Source organism: Macadamia integrifolia, chromosome 5 (assembly GCF_013358625.1).
Source record: "Macadamia integrifolia cultivar HAES 741 chromosome 5, SCU_Mint_v3, whole genome shotgun sequence".
NCBI lineage: Eukaryota > Viridiplantae > Streptophyta > Magnoliopsida > Proteales > Proteaceae > Macadamia > Macadamia integrifolia.
The window spans coordinates 11,483,549-11,508,915 of NC_056561.1; the positions used below are offsets into that span (position 1 = coordinate 11,483,549).

At 37.1% G+C, this 25,367-nt stretch overlaps 7 protein-coding genes across 8 annotated transcripts in view; 2 read left to right on the forward strand and 5 right to left on the reverse strand.

The window, feature by feature from the left end:
* Positions 1 to 1,498, forward strand: part of LOC122079067 (probable linoleate 9S-lipoxygenase 5) — a 17,587-nt gene extending 16,089 nt beyond the window's left edge. The window contains exon 11 of the mRNA XM_042645309.1: positions 1,373 to 1,498. The gene's annotated coding sequence lies outside the window, so the exon portion shown is untranslated. The remainder of the gene's footprint in view (positions 1 to 1,372) is intronic.
* Positions 31 to 2,181, reverse strand: LOC122079068 (putative GEM-like protein 8). Its single transcript, XM_042645310.1, has 4 exons — positions 1,922 to 2,181; positions 1,729 to 1,809; positions 1,337 to 1,611; positions 31 to 1,217 (listed from the first exon to the last, which is right to left on the reverse strand). Exons 1-4 carry the CDS (start codon positions 2,076 to 2,078, stop codon positions 1,044 to 1,046), a joined length of 687 nt encoding a protein of 228 aa, XP_042501244.1. The 5' UTR covers positions 2,079 to 2,181; the 3' UTR covers positions 31 to 1,043.
* A 2,319-nt stretch (positions 2,182 to 4,500) lies between these two features.
* Positions 4,501 to 6,573, reverse strand: LOC122079069 (putative GEM-like protein 8). Its single transcript, XM_042645311.1, has 4 exons — positions 6,305 to 6,573; positions 6,128 to 6,208; positions 5,734 to 6,008; positions 4,501 to 5,613 (listed from the first exon to the last, which is right to left on the reverse strand). The coding sequence occupies exons 1-4, from the start codon at positions 6,459 to 6,461 to the stop codon at positions 5,440 to 5,442; spliced, it is 687 nt and encodes a 228-aa protein (XP_042501245.1). The 5' UTR covers positions 6,462 to 6,573; the 3' UTR covers positions 4,501 to 5,439.
* Positions 6,574 to 9,427: 2,854 nt separating this feature from the next.
* LOC122079070 (putative GEM-like protein 8) lies at positions 9,428 to 11,557 on the reverse strand. Its single transcript, XM_042645312.1, has 4 exons — positions 11,111 to 11,557; positions 10,947 to 11,027; positions 10,549 to 10,823; positions 9,428 to 10,429 (listed from the first exon to the last, which is right to left on the reverse strand). Exons 1-4 carry the CDS (start codon positions 11,256 to 11,258, stop codon positions 10,256 to 10,258), a joined length of 678 nt encoding a protein of 225 aa, XP_042501246.1. The 5' UTR covers positions 11,259 to 11,557; the 3' UTR covers positions 9,428 to 10,255.
* Positions 11,558 to 14,597: 3,040 nt separating this feature from the next.
* Positions 14,598 to 16,437, reverse strand: LOC122079023 (GEM-like protein 4). Of its 2 annotated transcripts, XM_042645242.1 has the most exons (4): positions 16,294 to 16,437; positions 15,760 to 15,840; positions 15,152 to 15,426; positions 14,598 to 15,050 (listed from the first exon to the last, which is right to left on the reverse strand). In XM_042645242.1, exons 1-4 carry the CDS (start codon positions 16,310 to 16,312, stop codon positions 14,877 to 14,879), a joined length of 549 nt encoding a protein of 182 aa, XP_042501176.1. In that variant the 5' UTR covers positions 16,313 to 16,437; the 3' UTR covers positions 14,598 to 14,876. The 2 variants fall into 2 exon arrangements, with proteins under 2 accessions (XP_042501176.1, XP_042501175.1); XM_042645241.1 differs by lacking the exon at positions 16,294 to 16,437 and having other exon boundaries at positions 15,760 to 16,272.
* Positions 16,438 to 18,967: 2,530 nt separating this feature from the next.
* On the reverse strand, positions 18,968 to 21,294 carry LOC122077878 (putative GEM-like protein 8). The gene is made up of 4 exons (XM_042643778.1): positions 21,155 to 21,294; positions 20,426 to 20,520; positions 19,856 to 20,130; positions 18,968 to 19,732 (listed from the first exon to the last, which is right to left on the reverse strand). The coding sequence occupies exons 1-4, from the start codon at positions 21,292 to 21,294 to the stop codon at positions 19,562 to 19,564; spliced, it is 681 nt and encodes a 226-aa protein (XP_042499712.1). The 3' UTR covers positions 18,968 to 19,561.
* Positions 21,295 to 21,861: 567 nt separating this feature from the next.
* On the forward strand, positions 21,862 to 23,842 carry LOC122078936 (GEM-like protein 7). Its single transcript, XM_042645141.1, has 4 exons — positions 21,862 to 22,136; positions 22,237 to 22,317; positions 22,436 to 22,710; positions 22,828 to 23,842. The coding sequence occupies exons 1-4, from the start codon at positions 21,980 to 21,982 to the stop codon at positions 22,999 to 23,001; spliced, it is 687 nt and encodes a 228-aa protein (XP_042501075.1). The 5' UTR covers positions 21,862 to 21,979; the 3' UTR covers positions 23,002 to 23,842.
* The last annotated feature ends 1,525 nt before the right edge of the window (positions 23,843 to 25,367 follow it).

Genomic DNA, 25,367 nt, shown 5'->3' on the forward strand with positions numbered 1-25,367 from the left:
AGATTAAGGTGCACAGTTTACTCAAAGGTCTTTTCTTACATCCAAAGATCCAAAAGACTTTTTATGCTTTGTATAGAGACATAATTCATTAACTTTAACATGAAATCTATACATGAATTCATGTGAATAAAGTTAGTATTTACAAGAAAAGAAGAGAAAAATGAGAGATGCTTCCAGGCACCATTTACATGGACTTATCAACTTCAATAAAATGGATTCTTGATGCTTCTTCAATCAAGGCTTTGACCAGGACTGAATTGCCGAACTCAACTTTGCCGTCTTTACCATTTAAATTCGCAAGACAATTCCACCACGGAGAACCTTTATGTTGGCCGAAATCTCCCTGAAACATGGCTGATAGTTTACCTTTGCAGCCAATAACCATCATTTGTATGGAGAATGTACGTATTAATCGGAATAGGACCTCAATTCTCTTTTGTACTGATTGAACCTCATGATGATTTTCTGGTTGGGTATTGAGAACTCTCTGAAATTTTCATGCCTTACAGATGCTATGATGTGGGTTTAGATTCTGGACTTTGAGACTGGCTTCATTGCGAACCTTCAAGTTTTGCCAAAGTCGGGGCAAGCAATTGCACGATGCAATGAGGGGGGGGGGGCTTTCAGATGGCCTTCTCTAAGAGATTGGATCATGAGGTCTAGATAAGTTTATCTTCTGTGTTTCAATCTCTCATGGGCATGCCTTATATAGCTTGACTTCTTCTCTTGAGGATAGAGAGCTGATCAATTCCATCTCTCTTCACCCTTTCAAATCTTATACTCAGGGCACATGAGTTTTAGGACGTCTCATCAAATTCACGAGAGAAACTTTCGTGATGTGGCACTGAAAGATCAGTCCAGAATTGCACAGAGAATCACCATCACCTGGGAGACCCTTTAGGATAACTTCTCAAGTCTCAGCATCAATGAAGGTTTTCACCCTTTACCAGATTCAGGAAATATGAATCTGATACTTTAACCTTGGCAGAATTCCTTGTAGGAAAAGTCAATTTCTCTTGTTATATTGAAAGAGAACTGACTCCTTAAGATAAAGAGATGGCCTGTTGAATATATTTGAAAGGTTTCTGATAATTTAGAAAACCCATAAACCAGAACTCAAATTTATCCACAGTGACAACTTGTATGTACTTCTGGTTTGAATTTTTCACATTTTCACTTTGGTTGGCTCCCTTTATCTTCTGTAATGGAATCATGACCTGTATAAGATAACAAGAATGTGTTAATTGAATATTTAATATGATCATCCCACGAAAAGAGGGGGTGAAGAGAGATTTTCAAGAAGTTTTAATTTCTGGAAGTTCTATCCTGAATTTACCTTGTAAGGTGTTCTAATCAACTCTTGTGTTGGCAGAGTGAATCTAAGAGATCTCTCACTGCAGAAGGCAACATTTTCAGTGGAGATAAAGAGGAGCCCTGCAATAGGACCAGTTGTTGTTGACAAATAACATTGGGAAGCATTTAATAGCTTCTCTTCTTCTCTAACATTGAAGATCTGCTTGAATAACTTCTCAACACCACCTTCTCGAAGAATTCTGGTTCCCAACCTCAATTTCCCCTTCACAGTTGCAGATACCTTGGGCCCCAATCTAACTGTAACATCCAAAAATTTGGAACAATATTCAAATACTGTTCATTATTCTAAACAATGGCAATACTAGTTTATAGAAGAAAAAAAGTGAACAAGAAATAGAACAGGAAGATAGTTACCATGCTCACAAACTCCATGTGTGAAACTGTTAGCCATTTTTCCCAGTTTGTTGATCCATTCTATCAGTGTGTCAACTCTATCTGCATTGTCAAAGTTGAAAACATCAGTGAATAGCTTAAAGATTTAAATTCTTTTGTTATAGGTAATAGTTTAGCAAATTAGCTATTGAATATTTGAAGAGAGGGAGATTACATTGTCTGGATCTGGGAGACTCCTTTGAAGGAGTGGAAATAAAATATGGGCTAGCAGTTTCTGATATAGTAGTATGTTTCTCAGCTGATTTTTCAACTGAATAAGATACTGAGTTCACCGGAATTCCGATGACATGATCTGGAAATTGGTTCGTCATATTGGATGGACACAGATTCAATCTGCTCAAGCTTCCTATTTGAAAAGCTTTGACTCTCTTATCGTAGACTACAAGACCCAAATGTTCTCTACGGCCGGAGAAGATGAATGGCTTTCAGTGGTGGACAAAAACTTGCAGTTTGGCAGTATATTTAAAGGAACAGAGATGGGTGGTGAATCACAACATTCTGTGACGAAGTCATCTATGACTCATCAACAGCAACAAAGACAAAGATATGGATAAAGAAAGAAAAAGAAAAAGGTACCATAAAATGTCCAGTCAGATGGCCTTCCAAAGAGCTTAGAAAGGTCCAAGTCTTATTTGTGAATTTCTCCATTTTGAAAAGAGGGGGGGGGGGGGAGTTGATATGGCCATACAAGTTATTTAGATAAAATAAATAAATAAAAATCACAAATCAACCCTAATCTAATGATCAAATACTGCACTAGATAGGATACTGATTTGACAAAAATAAGCATTAAATATTACATCATTATGGAAGATCATACACTAATGAGAAAACCGAAACACCACTTCTCTAGAAAAATTCTCTTAAAGGTACAAACAGTGAAGTCAAATCCTGCTTAGAAAGAAAAGACAATTATAAAAAGCCTTTTTTCTATTGAGGACAATGCATGTGTATGCGTATGCGTAAAGCAGGGTTTAGACTTCTTTCCTACTCATCCTGAGGTGGGAGGAAGTGGTTAGTAACAAAAAATAACCAGAAGGCTTTCTTTGACAAAAATAGATGTGGAAGGGGGATAGGGCAGCAGCCCATATTTTATGCTTTGGAAAGCTGAGAAAAGGCATCAATCACCACATCAGACTGAATCATCGGGTACCTCTCACATCCCAGGAAAAAGAACAAATGCCCCATTATGTTGGGTTTTGAGGCTTTCATTGGGTTGGTGAAAACATTGCCTATCGTCATCACAAGTGTCTAAAAAGAGTAATGAGATAGAATATAAGACACCACATGAACTGTGGTTATGAAACCAGACAATGTATTACACTTTCAGTAGAGGCTTAGCCGCTTAGCCTTAGTTCTTACTACAAATTTGCAAGGAATGAAAATAGGTCAGATTTGGTATGGGCTGTGGCAAACCCATGACAAGTGTAAGATATCAGATGCATGTGGGATGAATCTTCATAAACCTGAATACATGCATACTCAAGAGAGCTACCACATGGCAGTACATAGGTGGATCCATGTGATGGAGGACCTTAGGTTCTACTGATCAAGTCTAAAACTAGTAGGTGAAGAGTCTTAAAAATGTGTTCAGAGTCCAAATAATAATAAAATGACATTTAACCTTGATTGAATCTGATGGTATTTTTAAATTTTCTAAAACTTTGAACTCACATTAGATTATTTCTAAACTTACTAGTCCTACTAACTAGTTCAATATACTAGCATGCATAGTAAAGCAATAAATCTAATCGTAGTCTCAGTTGCTAGGTTTGAAATGAGTTATGCTAGACATGTCAAGGTACATGAAGAAACCCAAGGGGGTAGCGCAGTTGGTGAGCAACGAACTTGGTACGAGCCGTAAACTCGGACGTCCTATGTTTGACTCCCACTAGGCACACCTTGGGCCACTCACACGGGGGTGTTTAGTGCTCTTCACCGCTTTCAATGAAAGTTGAATGGTTCTCATTCAACCCCGGTATGACCCAGTCGATGCTGTTGTGGGGTCAATATGGGCCTGCGGGATTAGTCAGGCCAAAGGCCTGGATACCCGTTGTTAGCAAAAAAAAGTCAAGGTACATGACGAGAAATTTCAAGTCTCCTCTTTCCCCAAGAAAATCTACCAGAGATTGGGCATGACTATGGATATCTCAGGGTTAAAATCACTTTTCTTTGATCAATAGAGTCCGATGATGGAGACTCGGCATCAATCGAACTCCCACAGAAAAAGATTACTATTTGGGTGCTGCTAGCTCTTTTAGATCATTCAATTTAAATCAAATCATTCCTCCATACTGGAGAATCAAAAGGGCTCCGTTGAATATGACCATGCCACCTCAAATGAGTTTCTCCTAACTTATCATGTATTTGAACTACTCCCAAATCAGCTTTAATATGATTATTTCTTACTTTATCCATCCTAATACCAATCATCCATCTCAACATCCCCATCTCTGATTCATTGAGTTTATCTAGATGATGCTTCTTAATTGCCCAACATTCTGCATTATACATCATAGCGGATCGTATGACTAGCCTATAAAATTTTCTTGTAAATTTTAAAGGAATACGTCTCTAACACAATACTCTGGATGCAACTCTGAACTTCATAAAATTAGGGTTGGACAGAAATAGAAACCCTAATTTTTTTGTTGGAAAACATTGATTCTGCACAGCAAACTTCAAATACAATATTTTTCAATCCCGGAGTTGGATTTTTGTGAGCCATATATAGTTGAAAATTTATTTCTGAATATATCCAATGATGTGGAGATCGGACACATACTCTGCTGAGAACACTGTCAAAACTGCCCTTCAAAAGAGCTCACGTTTAAGGTACACACTTTACTCAAAGGTATTCTTTTACATCCAAAGATCCAAAAGACTTTCTATGCTTTTGTATAGACATAAGTTTCATTGACATATACATAAAATCTATACATGATTTTTTATTTTTTTGGGTAGAGTCTATACATGAATTCATGTGAATCAAGTTAGCATTTACAAGAAGAGAAGCAAAAATGAGAGGTGGTTCTAGGCACCATTTAGAGGGACTAGACAACTTCAATATCTTGATGCTTCTCCAATCAAGGCTTTGATCAGGACTGAATCGCCCAATTCAACTTGGCTGTCTTTTCCATTTAAGTTCCTATCACAATTCTATCACAAAAAAGCCTCTGTGTCTGCTCAAACCTCCCTGAAACATAGCTGATATTTTACCTTTGGAATTAGAACTTCAGTCTCTTTTGCACTGATTGAGAACCACAATATGTTTCTCTGGTTGAGAATTGAGAACTCTCTAAAATCTTCATGCCTTACAGATGCTATGATGTGGGTTTAGATTCTGGACTTTGAGACTAGCTTCATTGTGAACCTTCAAGATATGCTAGAGCCAGTGTTAGCAAATCTTATCCTCAGGGGACTTTCAGTTTCAGCACGTCTCATCAAATTTACGATAGAAACTTTCGTGATATGGGACTGAAAGTTCAGTCCAGACATGCACAGAGAATCACCATCACCTGGGAGACCCTTTAGGATAACTTCTCAACACCCATGATGGTTGTCACCCTTTACCAGATTCAAGAAATATGTATCTGATAACTTTATCCTTGGCTGAATTCCTGGTAGGAAAAGTCAATTTCTCTTGTTATAATGACAGAGAACTGACTCACTTTAAGATTGAGAGATGGCCTGTTGAATATATTTGAAAGCTTTCTGATAATTTAGAAAACCCATAAACCAGAACTCAAATTTATCCACAGTAACTACTTGTATGTACTTCTGGTTTGGGTTGTTCACATTTTCACTTTGGTTGGCTCCCTTTATCATCTGTAATGGAATCATGACCTGCATAAGATAACAAGAATGTGTCAAGTGAATATTTAATAGGATCATCCATGAAAAGAGTGGCTGGAGGGAGAGATTTTCAAGAAATTTTAAGTTCTGGAATTTCTATCCTAAATTTACCTTATAAGGTGTTCTAAACAACTCTTGTGTTGGCAGGGTGAATCTAAGAGATCTCTCACTGCAGAAGGCAACATTTTCAGTGGAGATAAAGAGGAGCCCTGCAATAGGACCAGCTGTTGTTGACAAATAACATTGGGAAGCATTCAATAGCTTCTCTCCTTCTCTAACATTGAAGATCTGCTTGAATAACTTCTCAATACCACCTTCTTGAAGAATTTTGGTTCCCAGCCTCAATTTCCCCTTCATAGTTGTAGATACCTTGGGCCCCAATCTAACTGTAACATCCAACAATTTGGAACAATATTCAAATACTGTTCATTATTCTAACAAATGGCAATACTAGTTTATAAAAGGAAAAAAATGTGAACGAGAAATAGAACAAGGAGATAGTTACCATGCTCAAGAACTCCATCTGTGAAACTATCAGCCTTTTTTCTCAGCTTGTTGATCCATTCTATCAGTGTGTCAACTCTATCTGTATTGTCAAAACAAAAAACATCAGTGAATAGCTTAAAGATCTAAATTCTTTTGTTATAGCTAATAGTTTAGCAAGTTAGCAGAGAGAGATTACATTGTTTGGATCTGGGAGACTCCTTTGAAGGAGTGGAAATAAAATATGGGCTAGCAGTTTCTGTTACAGTGGTATGTTTCTCTGCTGATTTTTCAACTGAATAAGATACTGAGTTCACTGGAATTCCGATGACATGATCTGGAAATTGGTTCTTCATATTGGATGAACAAGGATTCAATCTGCTCAAGCTTCCTATTTGGAAAGCTTCTTCTCTCTTATCTTAGGCTAAAAGAGCCAAATGTTCTCCACGGCCAGAGAAGATGAATGGCTTTCAGTGGTGGAGAAAAAACTTGCATTTGTTAGTATATATATAAAGAAACAGAATTGGGTGGTGAATCACAACATTCTGCTGCCAAGTCATCTATGGCTCATCAACAGCAATAAAGATAGAGATATGGATAAAGAAAGCAAAAGAAAAACATAATAGAATATTCTATCTGATGGCCTTCCAAAGAGCTTAGAAAGCTTCTAGTCTTATTTGTGAATTTCTCCATCTTGAGGGATTTGAGGACTCAATCCAATGAAATCTTAACCAGTTTTCTGGCCTGCAGGTACACAAAAAAGTTATAAACAATAAAATAAAGTAGATAGTGGAAAGCCACAGTTATGTGGTGATAACTATGATCTTGCTGCTGATTGTGCAATTTTTGTATGACCAGACACATGGGACTGCTCAAACTCTGGTCTCCATAGGATTGAATCATTGGACTTGAATAAATTATAGGATCTTTGATGTCACAGAAAGATTGAGTCTTTCCACCATTGCTACTACTTAGTTTTCAGAAGAATGGCATAATCATAAATTTTTTTATATTTTAATTATTCTTGGTCAAAAGTACCCTCTATATTCAAAACCCGTTTGCAATTAGCTCTAAGCTTTCAGTTGATCAACTTGCTAGCTTTCAAAGACAGTATGATACATAGAGGTGAGCACGTGGCGCAACGGTTAAGTTGCAATATTGCAACATGTTGGTCACATGTTAAAAAATTGGAAACAGCCTCTCCTGCAAAGCAAGGGGTAAGGCTGCATATCCTGTAGTAGAGGGAGCCTTGTGCACTGGGTTGCTTTTATGATGATCCATAAAAACAGAGGAAAATGATCTTCACTAAATTTACTGAGCATTTCAATTGTAATCTTTCAATACAATAGGCTTGTAAACTATAAAGATTTAATCTTCAAGATTCAGAATGGCTTGTTAGATCGAAGCAGTACTTTTCAAACTTTCTATGAAACATCATATTTTTTCATTTTCATGTCTGGGAAGATTACATTAGTCAAATACCACCACTAGACAGCATACTGATTTGACAAAAATAAACATTAAATATTACATCATCGCGAAAGATTACATTAATCAATCAGAAAACCCAACCACCACTTTTCTTAAAACTTCAGTGAAGTCAAAACTTGGTTATAAAGAAAAGACAGTTATAAAAAAGCTTTCTATTGAGGACAATGCACATGTATGCTTATCTGTAAAACAGGGCTTTTGGCTTATTTTCCTACTCACCCTGAAGTGGAAGGGAGTGGTTAATAGGGTAGGCAACTAAAGATGCTTCAGCTCTTTTCATGGTGCCCACCTCATCATAAATGATATGAACATGATTTTAGTAACAAAAACAAAAGAACCTCAAGGCATTCTTTGACAAAAAAAAAATGGATGCAGCAACCCTTATTTTATGCTTTGGCAAGCAGGGAAAGGGCATCACTGCATCAGCTCTTGCCTCTCACAGGCCAGGCAAAAGAACAAACATCCCATTTTGTAGGGCTTTGAAGCTTTTATTGGGTCGGTGAAAACATTGTCTTATTCTAATCACCAGTGTATCGGTAACGAGATAAAATATGAGACACCACATGAACTGTGGATATAAAACTAGATCATGTGGTACCCTTTACTACAATTTTGCAAGGAATGAAAATAGGTCAGATTTGGTATGGGCTGTGGTAAACCCATGACATGCAAGATAGATGCATGTCGGATGGATCTTCATAAACCTGATTCCAAGTATCTTTACTCAAAAGGGCTTATATGCTGCGGCTGTAATACATAGGTGGGTCCATGTGATAGAGGACATCGAGTTCTATTAATTAAGTTTAAAACAAAAAGATGAATTGTCTTAAATTGCATTTAGATTTCTTATGGAATCTAATGGCATTTATTTTAAATTTTCTAGAACTTGAACTTAATTTAGATCAATCATTAGCTTACTAGTCTTACTATCTAGTCTTGTATACTGACAGCATAGTAAAGCAATAAATCTAACCCTAGTTTGGGTTTCTAGGTTGGAAAGCAAGTATAGTTATGCTAGACATATCAAGGTACATGAAATTACTAAAATAAATATACATATCTCATTAGCATTCCAAAAATGCCAAAAATACCTCAATCAAAAATCCATTGTAGAAGATTTCATTTCGGGTCCCCTCTTTCACCTGGCAAATTCATAAGAATTGGGCATAACTTTGGATATCTCAGGGTCAAAATCACATTTCTTTGATAAATGAAGTTCGATGACAATTGCATCAATTGGACTCCCAAAAGATTCCTTTCAAGTGCTAAGATTGGTCGATGAGGAAAACCGACACTTATATTTTTTAGTAGAAAATCATTTAGGCATCATAATAGCAGAATAATATTTGAAAAATCTAATTTTGTGGTATAATGGTTCGCAAGCGCTTTCTGAGTCTCTCTCTCTCCTCACACAATTAAAGGACATACATGTCATCTTATTGGCAGAAGAGAGATAGATTAGGCAGACGCTAGCATTCACTACGTTTCCAGGGGCACCACTAGTGACTGCCCCTTGGCAGCCCTTGCTTTGCAAAAAGTAGAAATTCTAATTTTTTTGTAGAAAACCTTTGATTCTGAGCAGCAAAGTTCAGATGGCGATATCTTCCAATCCAACAGTTAGATTTTTCCGAGCGATATATACTTGGACATTACTTTCCAAATAAAATCCAATGATGTGGAGATAAGACGCAAAATTTCCAGGAATATAGTCAAAACTGCACTCGAAGCAAGAGACCCACACTAAGGTTTTTTTGGCATAAGGTGCCCACATTTAAGGTACACACCTTGCAAAAGGTAATTTTTTTCATCCAAAGATCTTAAAGACTTTCTGTGCTTTCTATAGAAATAACATTCATTGACATAAACATGAAAATTCTATACATGAATTTATGTGAATAAAGTTGGCATTTACAAGAAGAGAAGCAAAATGAGAGGTGGTTCCAGGAACCATTTACAGGTATTTGACAACTTCAGTAATATGGATTCTTGATGCTTCTTCAATCATGGCTATTTAAATCTGTATGACAATTCCATCTCAGCAAGACTCTGTATCAACCCAAATCTCCCAGGAACATAGCTGATCTCTAACCTTTGCAGCCAATAACCATCATTTGTATGGAGAATGTACAAATTAATCGGAATTGGACCTCCATTCTCTTTTGCACCGATTGAGAACCACATGATGTTTCTCTGGTTGGGGATTGAGAACTCTCTGAAATCTTCACGCTTTACAGATGCTATGATGTGGGTTTAGATTCCGGACCTTGAGACTAGCTTCATTGTGAACCTTCAAGATATACCAGAGCCAGTGTAAGCAATTGCAAGATGCATCAAGAAGAGCTTTCAAATGGCCTTCTCCTCTAAAACATCAGATCATGAGGTTTAAATAAGTTTTTCTTCTGTGCTTCAATCTCTCATGGGGGCCTTATATAGCTTGAATTCTCTTGAGGATGGGGAGTTGATCAATTCCTCCTCCTTTCTTTACCCTCTCAAATCTTCACCATCATCTGGGTGACCCTTTAGGATCACTTCTCAACACCCATGAAGGTAGTCACCCCTTACCAGATTCAAGAAATATGTACATGATACTTTAACCTTGGCTGAATTCCTGGCAGGAAAGTTCAATTTCTCTTGTTATAATGACACAGAACTGACTCACTTAAGATTGAGAGATGGCCAGTTGAATATACTTGAAAGCTTTCTGATAATTTAGAAAACCCATAAACCAGAACTCAAATTTATCCACAGTAACTACTTGAATGTACTTCTGTTTTGGATCTTGCACATTTTCACTTTGGTTGGCTCCCTTTATCTTCTGTAATGGAATCATGACCTGTATAAGATAACAAGAATGTGTTAAGTGAATATTTAATACGAACATCCAAAGAAAAGAGTGGGTGAAGAGAGATATTCAAGAAATTTTAAGTTGTGGAATTTCTATCTTGAATTTACCTTGTAAGGTGTTCTAATCAACTGTTGTGTTGGCAGAGTGAATCTAAGAGATCTCTCACTGCAGAAGGCAACATTTTCAGTGGAGATAAAGAGGAGCCCTGCAATAGGACCAGATGTTGTTGACAAATAACATTGGGAAGCATTCAATAGCTTCTCTCCTTCTTTAACATTGAAGATCTGCTTGAATAACTTCTCAACACCACCTTCTTGAAGAATTCTGGTTCCCAACCTCAATTTTCCCTTCACAGTTGCAGATACCTTGGGCGCCAATCTAACTGTAACAACCAACAATTTGGAACAACATTCAAATTCTATTCATTATTCTAACAAATGGAAATACTAGTTTATAAAAGGGGGAAAAAAAAAGGGAACAAGAAATAGAACAAGGAGACAGTTACCATGCTCACGAACTCCATGTGTGAAACTATCAGCCTTTTTTCCCAGCTTGTTGATCCATTCTATCAGTGTGTCAACTCTATCTGCATTGTCAAAGCTAAATCATCAGTGAATAACTTTAATATTTAAATTTTTGTTGTTACAGAGAGAGAGAGAGAGAGATTACATTGTTTGGATCTGGGAGACTCCTTTGAAGGAGTGGAAATAAAATATGGGCTAGCAGTTTCTGATACAGTAGTATGTTTCTCTGCTGATTTCTCAACTGAATAAGACACCGGAATTCCGACGACATGATCTGGAAATTGGTTCTTCATATTGGATGAATACAGATTCAATCTGCTCAAGCTTCCTATTTGAAAAGCCTGTTTCTCTTGTCTTAGACTACAAGACCCAAATGTTCTCCAAGGCCAGAGGAGAAGATGAATGACTTTCACTGGTGGAGAAAAACTTGCATTTTGGTAGTATATAAAGGAACAGAGTTGGGTGGTGAATCACAACATTCTGCTTCCAAGTCATCTATGGCTCATCAACAAAAATAACGACAAAGATATGGATAAAGAAAGCAAAAGAAAAAGGTACCATAGAATGTTCATTCAGATGGCCTTCCAAAGAGCTTAGAAAGATTCAACTCTTATTTGCGAATTTCTCCATTTTGAGTTTTTTTTTTTCTTTGGGGGGGGGGGGGGGGGAGGAAAGGTAGATATGGCCATATAGATTATGTTATCTTTGTAGGACCATACACATAGGATTCTGTTCAAACTCTGGTCTCCATGGGATTCAATCATTGGACTTGAATAAGTCATATGATCTTTGATATCACAGAAAGATCGAGTCTTTCCACATTATCATAAATTTGAAGAGTTCCCAATATAATAAAAAACCCATATGCAATTAGGTCTAAGCTTTCAGTTGGATCAACCCACATCTATTGATCAAATACCACACTAGCTAGGATACTGATTTGACAACAATAAGCATCAAAATATTACATCACTATGGCAGATTACACTAATCAATCAGAAAACCCAGCCACCACTTTTCTTAAGAATTCTCTTAAAAGCTACAAACATTGAAGTCAAAACTTGCTTAGAACGAAAAGATGATTGTAAAAAAGCATTCTATAAGAGATAATGCACATGTATGCTTATTTGTAAAGCAGGGCTTTTGGCTTGTTTTTCCTACTCATCCTGAAGTGGAAGGGAGAGAGTGGTCAGTAGGGTAGGCAAACTAAAGATGCTCCAGTTCTTTCCATTGTGTCCACCTCATCATAAATGATAACAACACGATGAAGTAACAAAACCAAAAGAACCTCAAGGCTTTCTTCCATGAAAATGAATGTGGAAGGCTGGAGATAGGGCAGCAACCCATACTTTATGCTTTGGCAAGCAGGGAAAAGGCATCACCGCATCAGAAATGCATCAACTTGTATTTCTCACAGGCCAGACAAAAGAACAAATATCCCATTTTTAGAACTGATTTCGGACACAATTAGGCGTGGGTAAGCCTTTCATTGGGACTAGCCTGGTTTGATCTGATTGAATTTCTCTGTGGTGTAATAGGGCATCCGGCGTATTTTCAAAGGTAAAAAACGCTCAAACACAAAATCCAAGACAATCACACGTAACGTAACCCAAGTCGGTTGGATCCATGCTAGACACCCTGTTGTGCCACTGAAGATCCACGTCCGGCTTGATCTTGGGGTGGGGCTTTTATGCTGAATAGGCTAACTTAAGCTTGGTAGTGCTAGGCTTGGGTATTTAGTGAGTAAAGTCTCCTTGGGGTTTTTTTTTCTTGCTAAACCTCCTTGGGTTGTTTGTTAGATTATCCCATTAATTTTTATAAATGCAATTAATGCCTTGATTTAATACTAAACAGATGCATCTTCCGGGGGAGTAGCTACAGCTAGTCAGAGTTAGCCTGGCTTGATCTCAGGGCTTTAGTCTGTCCAGGCTAAGCTATGCTTGATAGTGCTAGGCTTGGACTAAGATATCCCAACCTAACCTCAAATTATATCCCATGGGCATAGCTATGGGACCTAGAGTGGGCCACGGTTTTTAAACCCAAAGCGAGTATATTTTTGAGTTCGATAGTATTAGGATAAAGAGATCTCCCCAAGAAGGGGAGAGGGGTTGTGAAAATCGTCTGCAGCCACTGCATTGGTGCAGTGAGCATCAAGTGGTTGGGAGCCCCTTGGGGCGCATGCCCAGATGCTCTCAGTCGTCTAGTGCTTATCGCACCTCACTGCTCATTGTAGAGAATGTGAATTGGGAAAGTGTTGGTGAATTGGGAAACATAAAGGTTTTGAACACTCACTCTCACACTCGAGAAATGCAAGGGAGAAGAGAAATAAAGCAAGAGAGAGTACACGATAATTTTAAAATGGTTTGGGTAATTCCCTACATCCACTACCAAGGGTACTCGAGCTTTCAGATTTTCATTATATCAATTGTTTTTCCATGTAGCAATTAATTAAACCCTTCCAGTGTAGTTTTCAATAGCTCACTACAATCTCATGGAGTTTTCTAAGGTTACACCAAAACCTAACAATGTTACCTTTGCGACTTTTATTTGGGACAATTCCTCACAAGGAACTTTCGACATTATTTCAAGTTGCTGTAATCTAGCTGTTGATACTTGATGGTAATTTTTTTTTTTACCATTAGTATTCAAGCCGTAAGTATCTGTACAAATTTTTGATCTGAGACTTGTGGGTAATTCTATACTTTTTGACATTAGGGTTTCATTATATATTTGTAGCGATGATTATTTCTTTGTAAGCAATCTGAGAGGTGTGAAGACGAGTAGTGTAACCCCATTCTCCATTGGTAGTGAAGCAGAACCTCAACTAACTCCTGGATGTAGGCAAACCTGGTCGAATCATACGTAATTCTGTGTTCATTGTGATTGTTTATTCTTATTTTTCCATTCTTTTCTATGTCGTTTTAGGGTTACATTTCTACAATAGGCTGAGGAACTTAATACAGTCAAGCTTACCATTTTCTTGTCCACTAGATTTTCCGGACATCTCCTTTAAGCATGGACGTTTACTTAAACAAGCAGAAGTCTCCCAACTCAATGACAATAGTTTGGTTTATTCATATAATTTTTTTTTTTTTTTGAAAATTATTCCATGACATCAAGAAGGCTTTGGGCTTGGAGTTTCAGAAGTAGTCTGCTTATTCAGGTTCTCATGTGCTTGTGGATATAGTGAACAAAAGATGTGATTGGCCACATGAAGCCAATACCCTCCCTGTCAACCAAATTTGTATTCAATTCAGAGAGAAGGTAGGTAATATCTGATTATTTTCTTCCAGGCAGTATAATATTCCACGTGATATCCTAGTACTCCTAATGAGTTTCTTGCACATCTTCTTGAGTTATTAAGAATGAAGACAGGGAAAATGTATAGAATTGCAGACTTGTTATTTAATTAATGTATTTTCCTTTACAGAGAAAAGAAAAGGTGGCTCAAGGACTCAACTCTTCCTGCTTGTTACTTACCATTGCCCCCTCTGTTACAATCCCTTCAGCAAAAATAGAGAAGTTTATAGTGGCACTAGTTACTGGGAAAAGTATTTTAGATCAAGCTGCAAGAAAGTATGCTCCCCCCCAAAAATGATTAACACTTCCAATGGGATTTCTTGTACAAAGCATTTAGCATCCAAAATATTTTCAGGTACAGTTTCTTTAACATTTATGTATTGTAATTACAATAATAAGAAGACCTGAAAGGGCTGAAACAATATCCTGCATGGCATATGTGTAGCAATCTGTGTATATGAATGGTAGTGAAGAATTGTGGAGCTATCTTTACATAATTGACCCAATTTATACATGATCTGTAACTGTGAAACTTTTTCATTTTGTACAAGGGTTTCAAAAGGAGCTGAGGGTAATGATCCTCTTGGTATCATTACTGAGAACAAACTCATTTAAGATTCAGAGATGGCCTGTTGAAGATGCTTGAAAGCTTTCTGATAATTTAGAAATCCCATAAACCAGAACTCAAAACCATCCACAGTAACCATCTGTATGTACTTCTGGGCTGGCTTCTTCGCGTTTTCACTTTGGTGCATTCGCTTAATCTTCTTTAGTGGAATCAAAACCTGCAGAGAAATTGCTCCAATGTTACTGTTACCTAACAACCCCCACTCGCAAAAAAAAAAAAAGAAGGAATTTCCAAAGGAATATTTAGTTCCTGAATTACCTTATAACGTGTTCTAATCAACTGCCCACTTGGAGATGTTAATGTAAGAGACCTCTCACTGCAAAAGGCAACTTTCTCAGTGGAGATAAAGAGGAGCCCTGCAATAGGACCTGCTGTTGTTGATAAATAGCATTGGGAGGCCTTCAATAGCTTCTCTCCTTCTGTAGTGCTGAAAATCTGTTTGAATACCTTCTCCATGCCACCTCCTTGAAGAATTCTGGCCCCCAAGCTCAATTTTCCTTTCACAGTTTCAGACATATTGGATCCCAATCTTACTGTAGTGTCCAACCAATTAAAAAAAAATTCATAAACTTTTCTTAGTAATGTTCATGTAGGAAGAAAAAAAAAAAGAAAAAAAGAATTCAAATGCCAAGCTCAGATCCTTCTAAGACAAGGACTTAGTTTCCTATGAAAATCTGAACATTAATAAAAGGAAATCTGTTCATGCATTTTCAGTTAGACACTTGAGAAGAAAATCTTCTTGGTTTTGTAGTCAGAAAGTGAGTTCCAAACAAAATGGAACAGAAAAAGAAAAGGTTTTGTAAATTGACAATCCAAACTCATAATTTGGTGATTGTGCATCTTTACAGAACTAAGAACATGCTTACCATGCTCACAGACTCCATGTGCAAAAGTATCTGCTTTCTTCCCAAACTTGTTCATCCATTCAATCAGTGTATCTATTTTACCTGCAGTTTCAAGGTAACACATAAACAAACATCTTAAAAGCAGTTTCAATAGTAATACATCACAGAAGAGCTTAAAAGAAAAATTAAAAAATACATATGATAAATAAAATTGTTTTAGAGAGAGAGAGAGAGAGAGAGAGAGAGAGAGTAGAGGAAAGAAAGTATGGGTTAGCAGATTCAGGTTCCGAAGTAGATCTTTCTCCTTCCTTTTCAACTTTGTAAGACACAGAGCATACTGGAATCCCAATAACATGGTCTGGAATAGGGTTCTTCATATTATCTGCTACTGTTTCTTATTCCAACAACTTCCCTAACTTGCCTAAGGACTACAACTCCCAATTTCCAGCTCTCCACTACAAGTGATTAAGGAAGACAGATCCACTTTTAATGGTAGAACAAACCTTGGAGTCCTTTAATGTGTTTAAAGGAAAAAAGTTGGGTGGATAACTACACCTTTCTGTTGCAGAGTCATCCATGGCTCATCAACAGGAATAAAGGTACAGAGATAGGAAAAGGAAAGCTTCCAGGGCTGTTGTGTCCTTCAATGACTTTTCAAAGAACTTGGAAAAGCTTCCAGATCCATTTCCTCTATTTATATCTATGGTATCTTCAAGACAATCTAACGGAAATAAATTCCATTTTCAATTGTGAGATCTCAAGTAGTTGGGTCAACAATGAAAACTTTCAAAGATTAAGAAATTTGTCCCCACTGATGGTGTGGTACTGAGTCAGCATTGTCCATGTATTAGAAACTACATGATGATCTATCATCATCCATGAAAGCACCAACTTAATGAGTATGCTGTTCTCTTCCCATGTCATTCAGAGAGACTGTTAGATACTTATGTCATCAAGGGTAGACTGCTTCCATTCAAGAAAACCCAACAACCACTGTTTTTCCTTTAGTTCAATTAGAGAGTTGAGAATGTTAATGGAACTGGGTCAAATTGGGTCTTGACCCCGTTTGTTCATGGGTCGTCCACATGAGGCAAGTATAGATCTAGATTAGGAACCTTAACTGGTCAAATCTCTATAAATAAGAGGTTTGGTCACAACAAAGCAAGCTTTTGATCTACTCTCAAGAGCTCTCTCTCTCTATTTTCTTTTGTCTATCACAATTCTCACTGCAATCCTTTGGTTCGTATAAACCACGTGTATGGTTATCGGATCCATTCCGCTGCTAGTGAAATGTCATTGAGGTAACCCTGATCTCTGCCCTTTCCATTATTTCACAGAGAAGATGAAGTTAACTGTTGTTCATGAACCAGGATAAGCCCCTTAAATCCATTACAGACAATACCCACATGTACTTTCCATTCTTTTCTCTTCATGCTGAGGTGGAAGAGAGTGGGCAGTAGGCCAAGCAAAATAATGATATGTTTCTTCTAAATGTTCTCTTTCTTTAATCACCATCTCAGCACAAAACCGTGTTAGTGATAAAAGAATCTAATCCTGATTTGGTGGTATGCAGGGGGAAAGGGGAAAGGGGAAAGGGGAAAGGGAAAGGGAAAATGGTTGTATAACCCATATTTTATGCTTTACAAAAAGGAGGGCAAAAGTATGAACACATCAGAACTGAATCAGCTCCTACCTCTCACAGGCCAAACAAACGTCACATTGTTGACACAGCCCATAGGACTTGAATCTTTATTTGGTCGGCAAGAGGATAACCTTATCTTATCTTATTGACAAAGTATATGCGTCAAGTAGGACCCACAAAACATAATCTTCATGGCATTACTTAGGAAAATATGAGGTAAAAACCTAAGTCAATCTAGAAAGGGATGATTAATCCACTTGGAAGCTACAGTGATGCATATCTGAAAATGGTTTTTGTGGGGGGGGGGGGGGGAGTGTGACACCTGTGCCCAGACACATGAGGGGTTTGAGGGGACGAGAAATAACCAGCCCATCTCCCATAAAATGGAAAATGATGCCTTTGTTATGTACTCTCATTGGCCCTTTCTCATGTACAAGAACCGTACTCCCCCACAAAAAAAAGAAGAGAAACATGAAGAGAACAATATTAAAGTTGAGAACAACTTGAGAGAAACAAGTTTATATGAACATGTGCATCCTTAGATTTTAAGTTCCATTGATATCAAAATAGAGGATGAAGAACAAGGGAAGCACATACAATGTTTTGATCGAATATAAATTTAAAATCTAGATTGTCCAGCTAAAATATCAATTTACCTAAAATATACTCTCTATCAAGAGAGATTGGTTGTCTTTAAATCATGTCCTCAAGCATCTGAATTTGAGGATGGTATGTACTTCCACTCTCAAGCATGGATTTAGGTCTCAGTATCGATATCGATCTCTGCCAATACCATTCAATCTGAATTGGTATAAAAAAAAATCAACACGTATCGATCACTCTTACCCTTTGCTTTTAAAAAATGTACACTTTTTTTTAATTTTTTTAATTTTTTACCTCTGAAATGATATAGGTTATCAATCTGGATTGGTCGAGGATTGAGGATTAGTTTCAACTAATACCAATATAATACGGCCAATCCGATACTGATACTTGAAACCATGCTCTCAAGGTATTGATTTGAAGTTTAGCAAGAGCATAACCCCTATGACAACTATGCCACTAAGTATTGGAGCATACGATAGAATGTGGAGTGGGCAATGTGGGGCTACAGATCGGTGTTACTAGGTTCAATGAAGCTAAGCCAGAAACTTGCCAAAACCACTAGTTTGACTCAGTCCATCTTTTCTCAAGAGAAGTGTAAATTTTATTCCACGCAAGATCATTGATCTTGTGCTAAAACAAGGTTTTGAACCAAGCCCAATGTAAACTATGATCCATAGAAGTCCATTTACATCCTAATTGGAAATCTAAATATGGAAAGGTCCAAGTAAAGTTGAGACCCCAACTTCCTAACAAGTCAGAAATTTATATAGACAAGAATGAATTAGAAAATGAAACACTCCCTTGGGGTGAAAGGGTGCACCGTAGACTTTAATCCCCTATCCAACAGTTGTATGCATGACCGTGCATGATACCGAGCACAAGACCTTTTGCCATATGTTTTTTTATTTTTTATTTTTTCAAATTCTTTTCATTCTTGTAACCGAATTTTCCTTTGGTTAATAGATTAGAGCACATTCCTGGTGAGCTGTAACATCAAAATCAAATACTAGGTGGGGATTGAAACCCTCTGAAAACTCCATGCCTTACAGAGGCTATGATGTGGTTTTGGATTCTGAACTTTGAAACTAGATTCATTAGGAACCTTCAAGATATGCCAAAGCCAGAGTAAGCAATTGCACCATGAAATGAAAGGAGCTTTCAGATTGCCTTCTCCTATACAAGAAAGGACCATGAGGTCTAGATAACTTTTATCTCTGTGCTTCCATCTCTCATGGGTGTGCTTTATATAGCTTGAACTTCTTCTCTTGAGGATAGAGAGCTGATCAGTTCCACCTCATTTCAGAGTCTCTCAAATCTTAAACTCAGTGCACTTGAGTTTCAGGAGATCTCATCAAATTCACGACAGAAACTTTCATCATGTAGTACTGAAAGATCATTCCAGATTTGCACAGAGAATCACCATCACCTAGGAGACCCTTTAAGATAACTTCTCCACACCCATGAAGGATGTCACCCATTACCAGCTTCAAGACATGTACATGATGCTTTAGCCTTTGCTGAATTCCTGGGAGCAGACGTCAATTCTCTTGTTATAATGACAAAGAGCTGACTCACTTAAGATTGAGAGATGGCCTGGTGAATATACTTGAAAGCTTTCTGATACTTCAGAAAACCCATAAACCAGAACTCAAATTTATCCACAGTTACTAGTATGTACTTCTGGTTTGGATTTTTCACATTTTCACTTCGGTTGGCTCCCTTTATCTTCTGTAATGGAATCATGACCTGCATAATATAACCAGAATGTGTTGAGTGAATAGTTAATAGGATCATCCGAAGAAAAGAATGGGTGGAGAGAGAGAGATTTTCAAGAAATTTTAAGTTCTGGAATTTCTATCCTGAATTTACCTTATAAGGTATTCTAATCAACTCTTGTGTTGGCAGAGTGAATCTTAGATATCTCTCACTGTAGAAGGCAACATTTTCATTGGAGATAAAGAGGAGCCCTGCAATAGGACCAGCTGTTGTTGACAAATAACATTGGGAAGCATTCAATAGCTTCTCTCCTTCTCTAACATTGAAGATCTGCTTGAATAACTTCTCAACACCACCTTCTTGAAGAACTCTGGTTGCCAACCTCAATTTCCCCTTCAGAGTTGTAGATACCTTGGGCCCCAATCTAACTGTAACATCCAACAATTTGGAACAACAGTCAAAAACTGTTCATTATTCTAGCAACGGAAATACTAGTTTAGAGAAGTAAAAAAGGGATGGAAAACTTTGGCTCAGATCTTTCTCAGACAAATACAAAGTTATCAATAGAGATTCAGAAAACATGTTCATGTATTTTTAGTGAAAAACATGATACCCAGAAGAAAGACTTATCAGTTCTCATACTGAAAACAGTTTTTATCCAAAAAAAAAAAAAAAAAAGGGAGCAGAAAATAGATAATTAAACACTAACAGAAAGATAGTTACCATGCTCACGAACACCATGTGTGAAACTGTCAGCTTTTCTTCCCACCTTGTTTATCCATTCTATCAGTGTGTCAATTCTATCGGCATTGCCAAAGCTAAACCATCAGTGAATAGCTTAAGGATTTAAATTCTTTTGTTATATATATATATTTATATATTTTTGTGGCTAAGTTCATGTGGTGTCTCTCAAAGTAAAAGCTTCAAATCCCTACAAAATTGGAGATTTGTTCTTTTGCCTGGCCTATGAGTGGTCCTAGCTCTGATGTGGTGAAGCCATTTCCCTACTAAAGCATAATATAGGGGTTGCTGCCCTATCCTCCCCCTTCCACATTCATTTTTGTCAAAAAGCCTTGAGGTTCTTTTGTTTGTTACTAACCACTCCCTTCCACCTTAGGATGAGTAGTAAAGAAAGCCAAAAACCCTGCTTTACACATAAGCATACACATGCATTGTCCTTAACAGAAGGTTTTTTTAATTGTCTTTTCTTTCTAAGCAGGTTTTGACTTCACTGTTTGCACCTTTAAGAAGTTTTCTAGAGAAGTGGTGGTTGGGCTTTCTGATGATCAGAGTAATGTTCCTAGTGATGTAATAATTTTTGTCAAATCAGTATCCTATCCAGTGTGGTATTTGATCAATATTAGATTTGGGTTGTTCTGTAATTTTTTAATTCGTAAACATTACTTCTAAGCAATACCATCACTAAGCAGTATATGCTTCAATCTAGCAAACTATTCTGAATCTTTATAGTTTACAAGCTTCTTGTATTGGATGATTACAATTGCAATGCTCAGTAAATTCAGCAACCCAATATCCCCGAGACTTGTATCGATGACCACAAATATGGCTTGTCTCCATGGAGTGAGGACCATTTTCCTCTGTTCCTATTGATCATCATATAGTATGGAGATGGATAAAGCTGACTCAATGGCAAGCAATCAAGGTTTCCTTATTTCCTGGTCTTTGAAAGTTATCAATGTTGATCCAACTGAAATCTTTAGACCTGATTGCATATGGGGTTTGAATATATAATGACCTCTTCTATGGTCTTCAATAGTAACCTCGACGAAACTGATACTTTCTGACCAGGAAATAACAAGAATAATAAAATTAAAAGTAGTAACAATGGTGGAAAGACAATCCTTTTGTGCCATCAATGATCCTATCTGCTATGGACCTCCAAAATGCAAATTATGATTTCATTTGGTTGAGACCTCAAATGCTTTAACAATGCATTTTTTTTTCATTTACGGTGAATAAAGCACTAGTGTGTAAGATTCCATTACATCCTCCTAGTCTATGGGACCTTTTTCTTTTGCTTTCTTTATCCATAATCTGTCTTTATTGCTGTTGATGAGCCATAGATGACTTGGCAACAGAATTTTGTGATTCACCACCCAACTCTGTTCCTTTATATATACTACCAAACTGCAAGTGAAAGCCATTCATCTTCTTCTCTCGCCGTGGAGAATATTTGGATCCTTTGTAGTCTCAGATAAGAGAGAGGAGGTTTTTCAAATAGGTAGCGTTAACAGATTGAATCTGTGTTCATTCAATATGAAGAACCAATTTCCAGATCATGTCATAGGAATTCCGGTGAACTCAGTATCCTATTCAGTTGAAAAATCAGGAGAGAAACATACTACTGTTTCAGAAACTGCTAGCCCATATTTTATTTCCACTCCTTCAAAGGAGTCTCCCAGATCCAAACAATGTAATCTATCTCTCTCTGCTAATTTGCTAAACTATTAGCTTTAACAAAATAATTCAAATCTTTAAGCTATTCACTGATGTTTTTAGCTTTGACAATACAGATAGAGTTGACACACTGATAGAATGGATCAACAAACTGGGAAAAAAGGCTGACAGTTTCACACATGGAGTTCGTGAGCACGGTAACTATCTCCTTGTTCTATTTCTTGTTCACTTTTTTTCCTTTTATAAACTAGTATTGCCATTGGTTAGAATAATGAACAGTATTTGAATCTTGTTCCAAATTGTTGGATGTCACAGTTAGATTGGGGACCAAGGTATCTACAACTGTGAAGGGAAAATTGAGGCTGGGAACCAAAATTCTTCAAGAAGGTGGTGTTGAGAAGTTATTCAAACAGATCTTCAATGTTAGAGAAGGAGAGAAGCTTTTGAATGCTTTCCAATGTTATTTGTCAACAACAGCTGGTCCTATTGCAGGGATACTCTTTATCTCCACTGAAAATGTTGCCTTCTGCAGTGAGAGATCTCTTTCATTCACTCTGTCAACACAAGAGTTGATTAAAACACCTTACAAGGTAATTCAAAATAGAAATTCCAGAACTTCAAATTTCTTAAAAATCTCTCTCCACCAGCTCTTTCGTCGGATGTGACTATTAAATAGTCATTCAACACATTTTTGTTATCTTATACAGGTCATGATTCCATTAATGAAGATAAAGGGAGCCAACCAAAGTGAAAATGTGAAAAATCCAAACCAGAAGTACATACAAGTAGTTACTGTGGATAAATTTGAGTTCTGGTTTATGGGTTTTCTAAATTATCAGAAAGCTTTCAAGTATATTCAACAGGCCATCTCTCAATCATAAGTGAGTCAGTTCTCTGTCACTATAACAAGAGAAATTGACTTTTCCTCCCAGGAATCCAGCCAAGGTTAAAGTATCATGTACATATTTCTTGAATCTGGTAAAGCGTGACATCCTTCATGGGTGTTGAGAAGTTATCTTAAAGGGTCTCCCAAGAGATAGTGAATCTCTGTGCAAGTCTGGACTGATCTCTCAGTACCACATCACGAAAGTTTCTGTCGAGAATTTGACGAGACCTCCTGAAACTCAAGTGCCCTGAGTATAAGATTTCAGAGGGTAAAGAAAGAAGAAGGAATTGATCAGCTCTCTATCCTCAAGAACAGAAGTCAAGCTATATAAAGCAAGCCCATGAGAGATTGAAGAACAGAAGATAAACTTTAAGATCTTATGATCCTGTCTTTTGGAGGAGAAAGCCATCTGAAAGCTTTTCCTAATCCATGGTGCAATTGCTTCCTCTGGCTCTGGCATATCTTGAAGGTTCACAATGAAGCTAGTCCCAAGAGTCCAGAATCCAAACCCACATCATAGCATCTGTGTGGCATGAAGATTTCAGAGAGTTCTCAATTCCCAACCAGAGAAATTTAAATAGTAAAGAAGGCCTAGTTGAGTTTGGTGATTTAGTCCAGATCAAATTCTTGAATGAAGAAACATCAAGATTCCATTTTACTGAAGTTGCCAAGTCCCTGTAAAATGGTGCTTCGTACCACCTCTCAATTTCGTTTCTCTTGTTGTAAATGCTAATTTTACTCGCATGAATTCATTTACAGGCTTCATGTTTTTGTTGATGAAACTTATGTCAATACAAAGCATAAAAAAGGGTTTTGGATCTTTGGATGTAAGAAAATAAAAGTATCTTTTTCTACTACTTGATTTCGTTGATATCAGAACCACCAGGCCTAATATGTTAATGGCATTCATATATGGCCACCCGAAAAATAGAATGTCACATAAGGGAGAGTGTTGAGAATAAATCCACATTGACTAATCTGAGACCTTTGATGACTTTATTTATTAATTTTTGTATTCAAGCCTTCGGTCTGATTAGTCCTGTAGGCCCATATTGACTCTTCAACTGCATGGACTAGGTCATATCGGGTTTAATGAAAATTATTTAATTTTCATCAAAAGTAGTGGTCCAAAGAGATAAGAGGAGTCGAACTTTGAAATCACACGCTTCGATCACTTAATAGATTAAGTTTTTGGACTAGAAGTTCAACAAAAAAATTTCAAATTTTCATTTTATGAAAGATTTTTTTTTCCCCAATATATTTACGTAACTAATGCCATGAAGATTACATTTTGTGGGTCCTACTTAACGCGGATACTTGTCAATAGGATAATGTAATCTTCTGACCGACTAAATAAAGGTTCAAGCATATAATATGTGTGATTTTTGTATGGCCTATGAGAGTTACGAGTTGATTCATTCCTGATGTGTTCATGCTTTTGATCCTTCTTTTCTAAAGCATAAAATATGTTTTACTTCCCTAATACCTTTCCACTTCCATACCATTAAATACACATTAGATACTTTTCAGCATAAAATAGTTTTGTGCTGAGATGGTGACCAAAAAAGAGACATTAATAAAACATATCATTATCTTGCTTGGCCTACTGCTGCCCACTCTCGTCCACCTCAGCATGAAAGAGAACAATGCAAAAATGCCTGTATTATAGATAAGAAAGGCACATGTGGGCACTGTCTCTAATTGGTATTAAGGACTTTTTTTATTTTTTCTGGATAGGTGCTTTAAGGGCTTAAATGTTATTCAAACAGCAATTTACTTCCTCTGCTCTACTCCCTAATTGAACTTATTAAGAAAAATTGGTTGTTGGGCTTTCTTAAATTGAAGCAGTCTACCATAAATGACATTATGTTGGGGTTCTAGATAAGGGTAACGATCTCACATAGGATGCAAGTAGCTTAGCTAGACAACAATTCAACGTTGCATGTGAGTAGCCTAATATGAAGGCTTACAAGGATTTGGGCATTTTGCCCTTAAAAGTTGGTTTACAAATGTGAGTTTTACCTAAATTAAGGGAGAAGTGTTCCTTCATCCCCTTTCCCCCTTACATTCCCATTCATCGTGGCCTTAGGGAAACTGGGTTGAAAGATTAAAGAGAAATAAATTAAAGGTGAGTCCTAGCATGGATGAGGATATATTATTATGTAGTCTCGAATCAAGAACAACAAAGCCTTTTTCTTATCTAAGCCGGGTTTGCTATATGTATTAGCGAGAGGGTATGCAAGATAAAAAGCAAAAGAAAGAATAGGGGAAAGTGAAGCAAAAGGAACATAGCAAAGCAACACGTCCGAGACATTCAACTTAAATACCATCAAAACATGAATTTTTACGCTCTAAACAGCA

Bases quoted from the DNA above. Each gene is read 5' to 3' on its own strand.
- LOC122079068 (XM_042645310.1), bottom strand. From the start codon at position 2,078: ATGACGAACCAATTTCCAGATCATGTCATCGGAATTCCGGTGAACTCA. The intron at 1,612-1,728 runs GTAACTATCTTC...TGGATGTTACAG, and splicing joins ACATGGAGTTTGTGAGCATG to TTAGATTGGGGCCCAAGGTA. The intron at 1,218-1,336 runs GTAAATTCAGGA...TATCTTATACAG, and splicing joins TGATTAGAACACCTTACAAG to GTCATGATTCCATTACAGAA.
- LOC122079069 (XM_042645311.1), bottom strand. From the start codon at position 6,461: ATGAAGAACCAATTTCCAGATCATGTCATCGGAATTCCAGTGAACTCA. The intron at 6,209-6,304 runs GTAATCTCTCTC...TTGACAATACAG, and splicing joins GTCTCCCAGATCCAAACAAT to ATAGAGTTGACACACTGATA. The intron at 5,614-5,733 runs GTAAATTTAGGA...TATCTTATGCAG, and splicing joins TGTTTAGAACACCTTATAAG to GTCATGATTCCATTACAGAT.
- LOC122079070 (XM_042645312.1), bottom strand. From the start codon at position 11,258: ATGAAGAACCAATTTCCAGATCATGTCGTCGGAATTCCGGTGTCTTAT. The intron at 11,028-11,110 runs GTAATCTCTCTC...TTGACAATGCAG, and splicing joins GTCTCCCAGATCCAAACAAT to ATAGAGTTGACACACTGATA. The intron at 10,824-10,946 runs GTAACTGTCTCC...TGGTTGTTACAG, and splicing joins ACATGGAGTTCGTGAGCATG to TTAGATTGGCGCCCAAGGTA.
- LOC122079023 (XM_042645241.1), bottom strand. From the start codon at position 16,093: ATGTTATTGGGATTCCAGTATGCTCTGTGTCTTACAAAGTTGAAAAGG. The intron at 15,427-15,759 runs GTAAGCATGTTC...TGGACACTACAG, and splicing joins ACATGGAGTCTGTGAGCATG to TAAGATTGGGATCCAATATG. The intron at 15,051-15,151 runs GTAATTCAGGAA...ATTTCTCTGCAG, and splicing joins TGATTAGAACACGTTATAAG to GTTTTGATTCCACTAAAGAA.
- LOC122077878 (XM_042643778.1), bottom strand. From the start codon at position 21,294: ATGGTCCTCACTCCATGGAGACAAGCCATATTTGTGGTCATCGATACA. The intron at 20,521-21,154 runs GTTTGCTAGATT...CTGATGGTTTAG, and splicing joins AACTATAAAGATTCAGAATA to CTTTGGCAATGCCGATAGAA. The intron at 20,131-20,425 runs GTAACTATCTTT...TGGATGTTACAG, and splicing joins ACATGGTGTTCGTGAGCATG to TTAGATTGGGGCCCAAGGTA.
- LOC122078936 (XM_042645141.1), top strand. From the start codon at position 21,980: ATGAAGAACCAATTTCCAGATCATGTCATAGGAATTCCGGTGAACTCA. The intron at 22,137-22,236 runs GTAATCTATCTC...TTGACAATACAG, and splicing joins GTCTCCCAGATCCAAACAAT to ATAGAGTTGACACACTGATA. The intron at 22,318-22,435 runs GTAACTATCTCC...TGGATGTCACAG, and splicing joins ACATGGAGTTCGTGAGCACG to TTAGATTGGGGACCAAGGTA.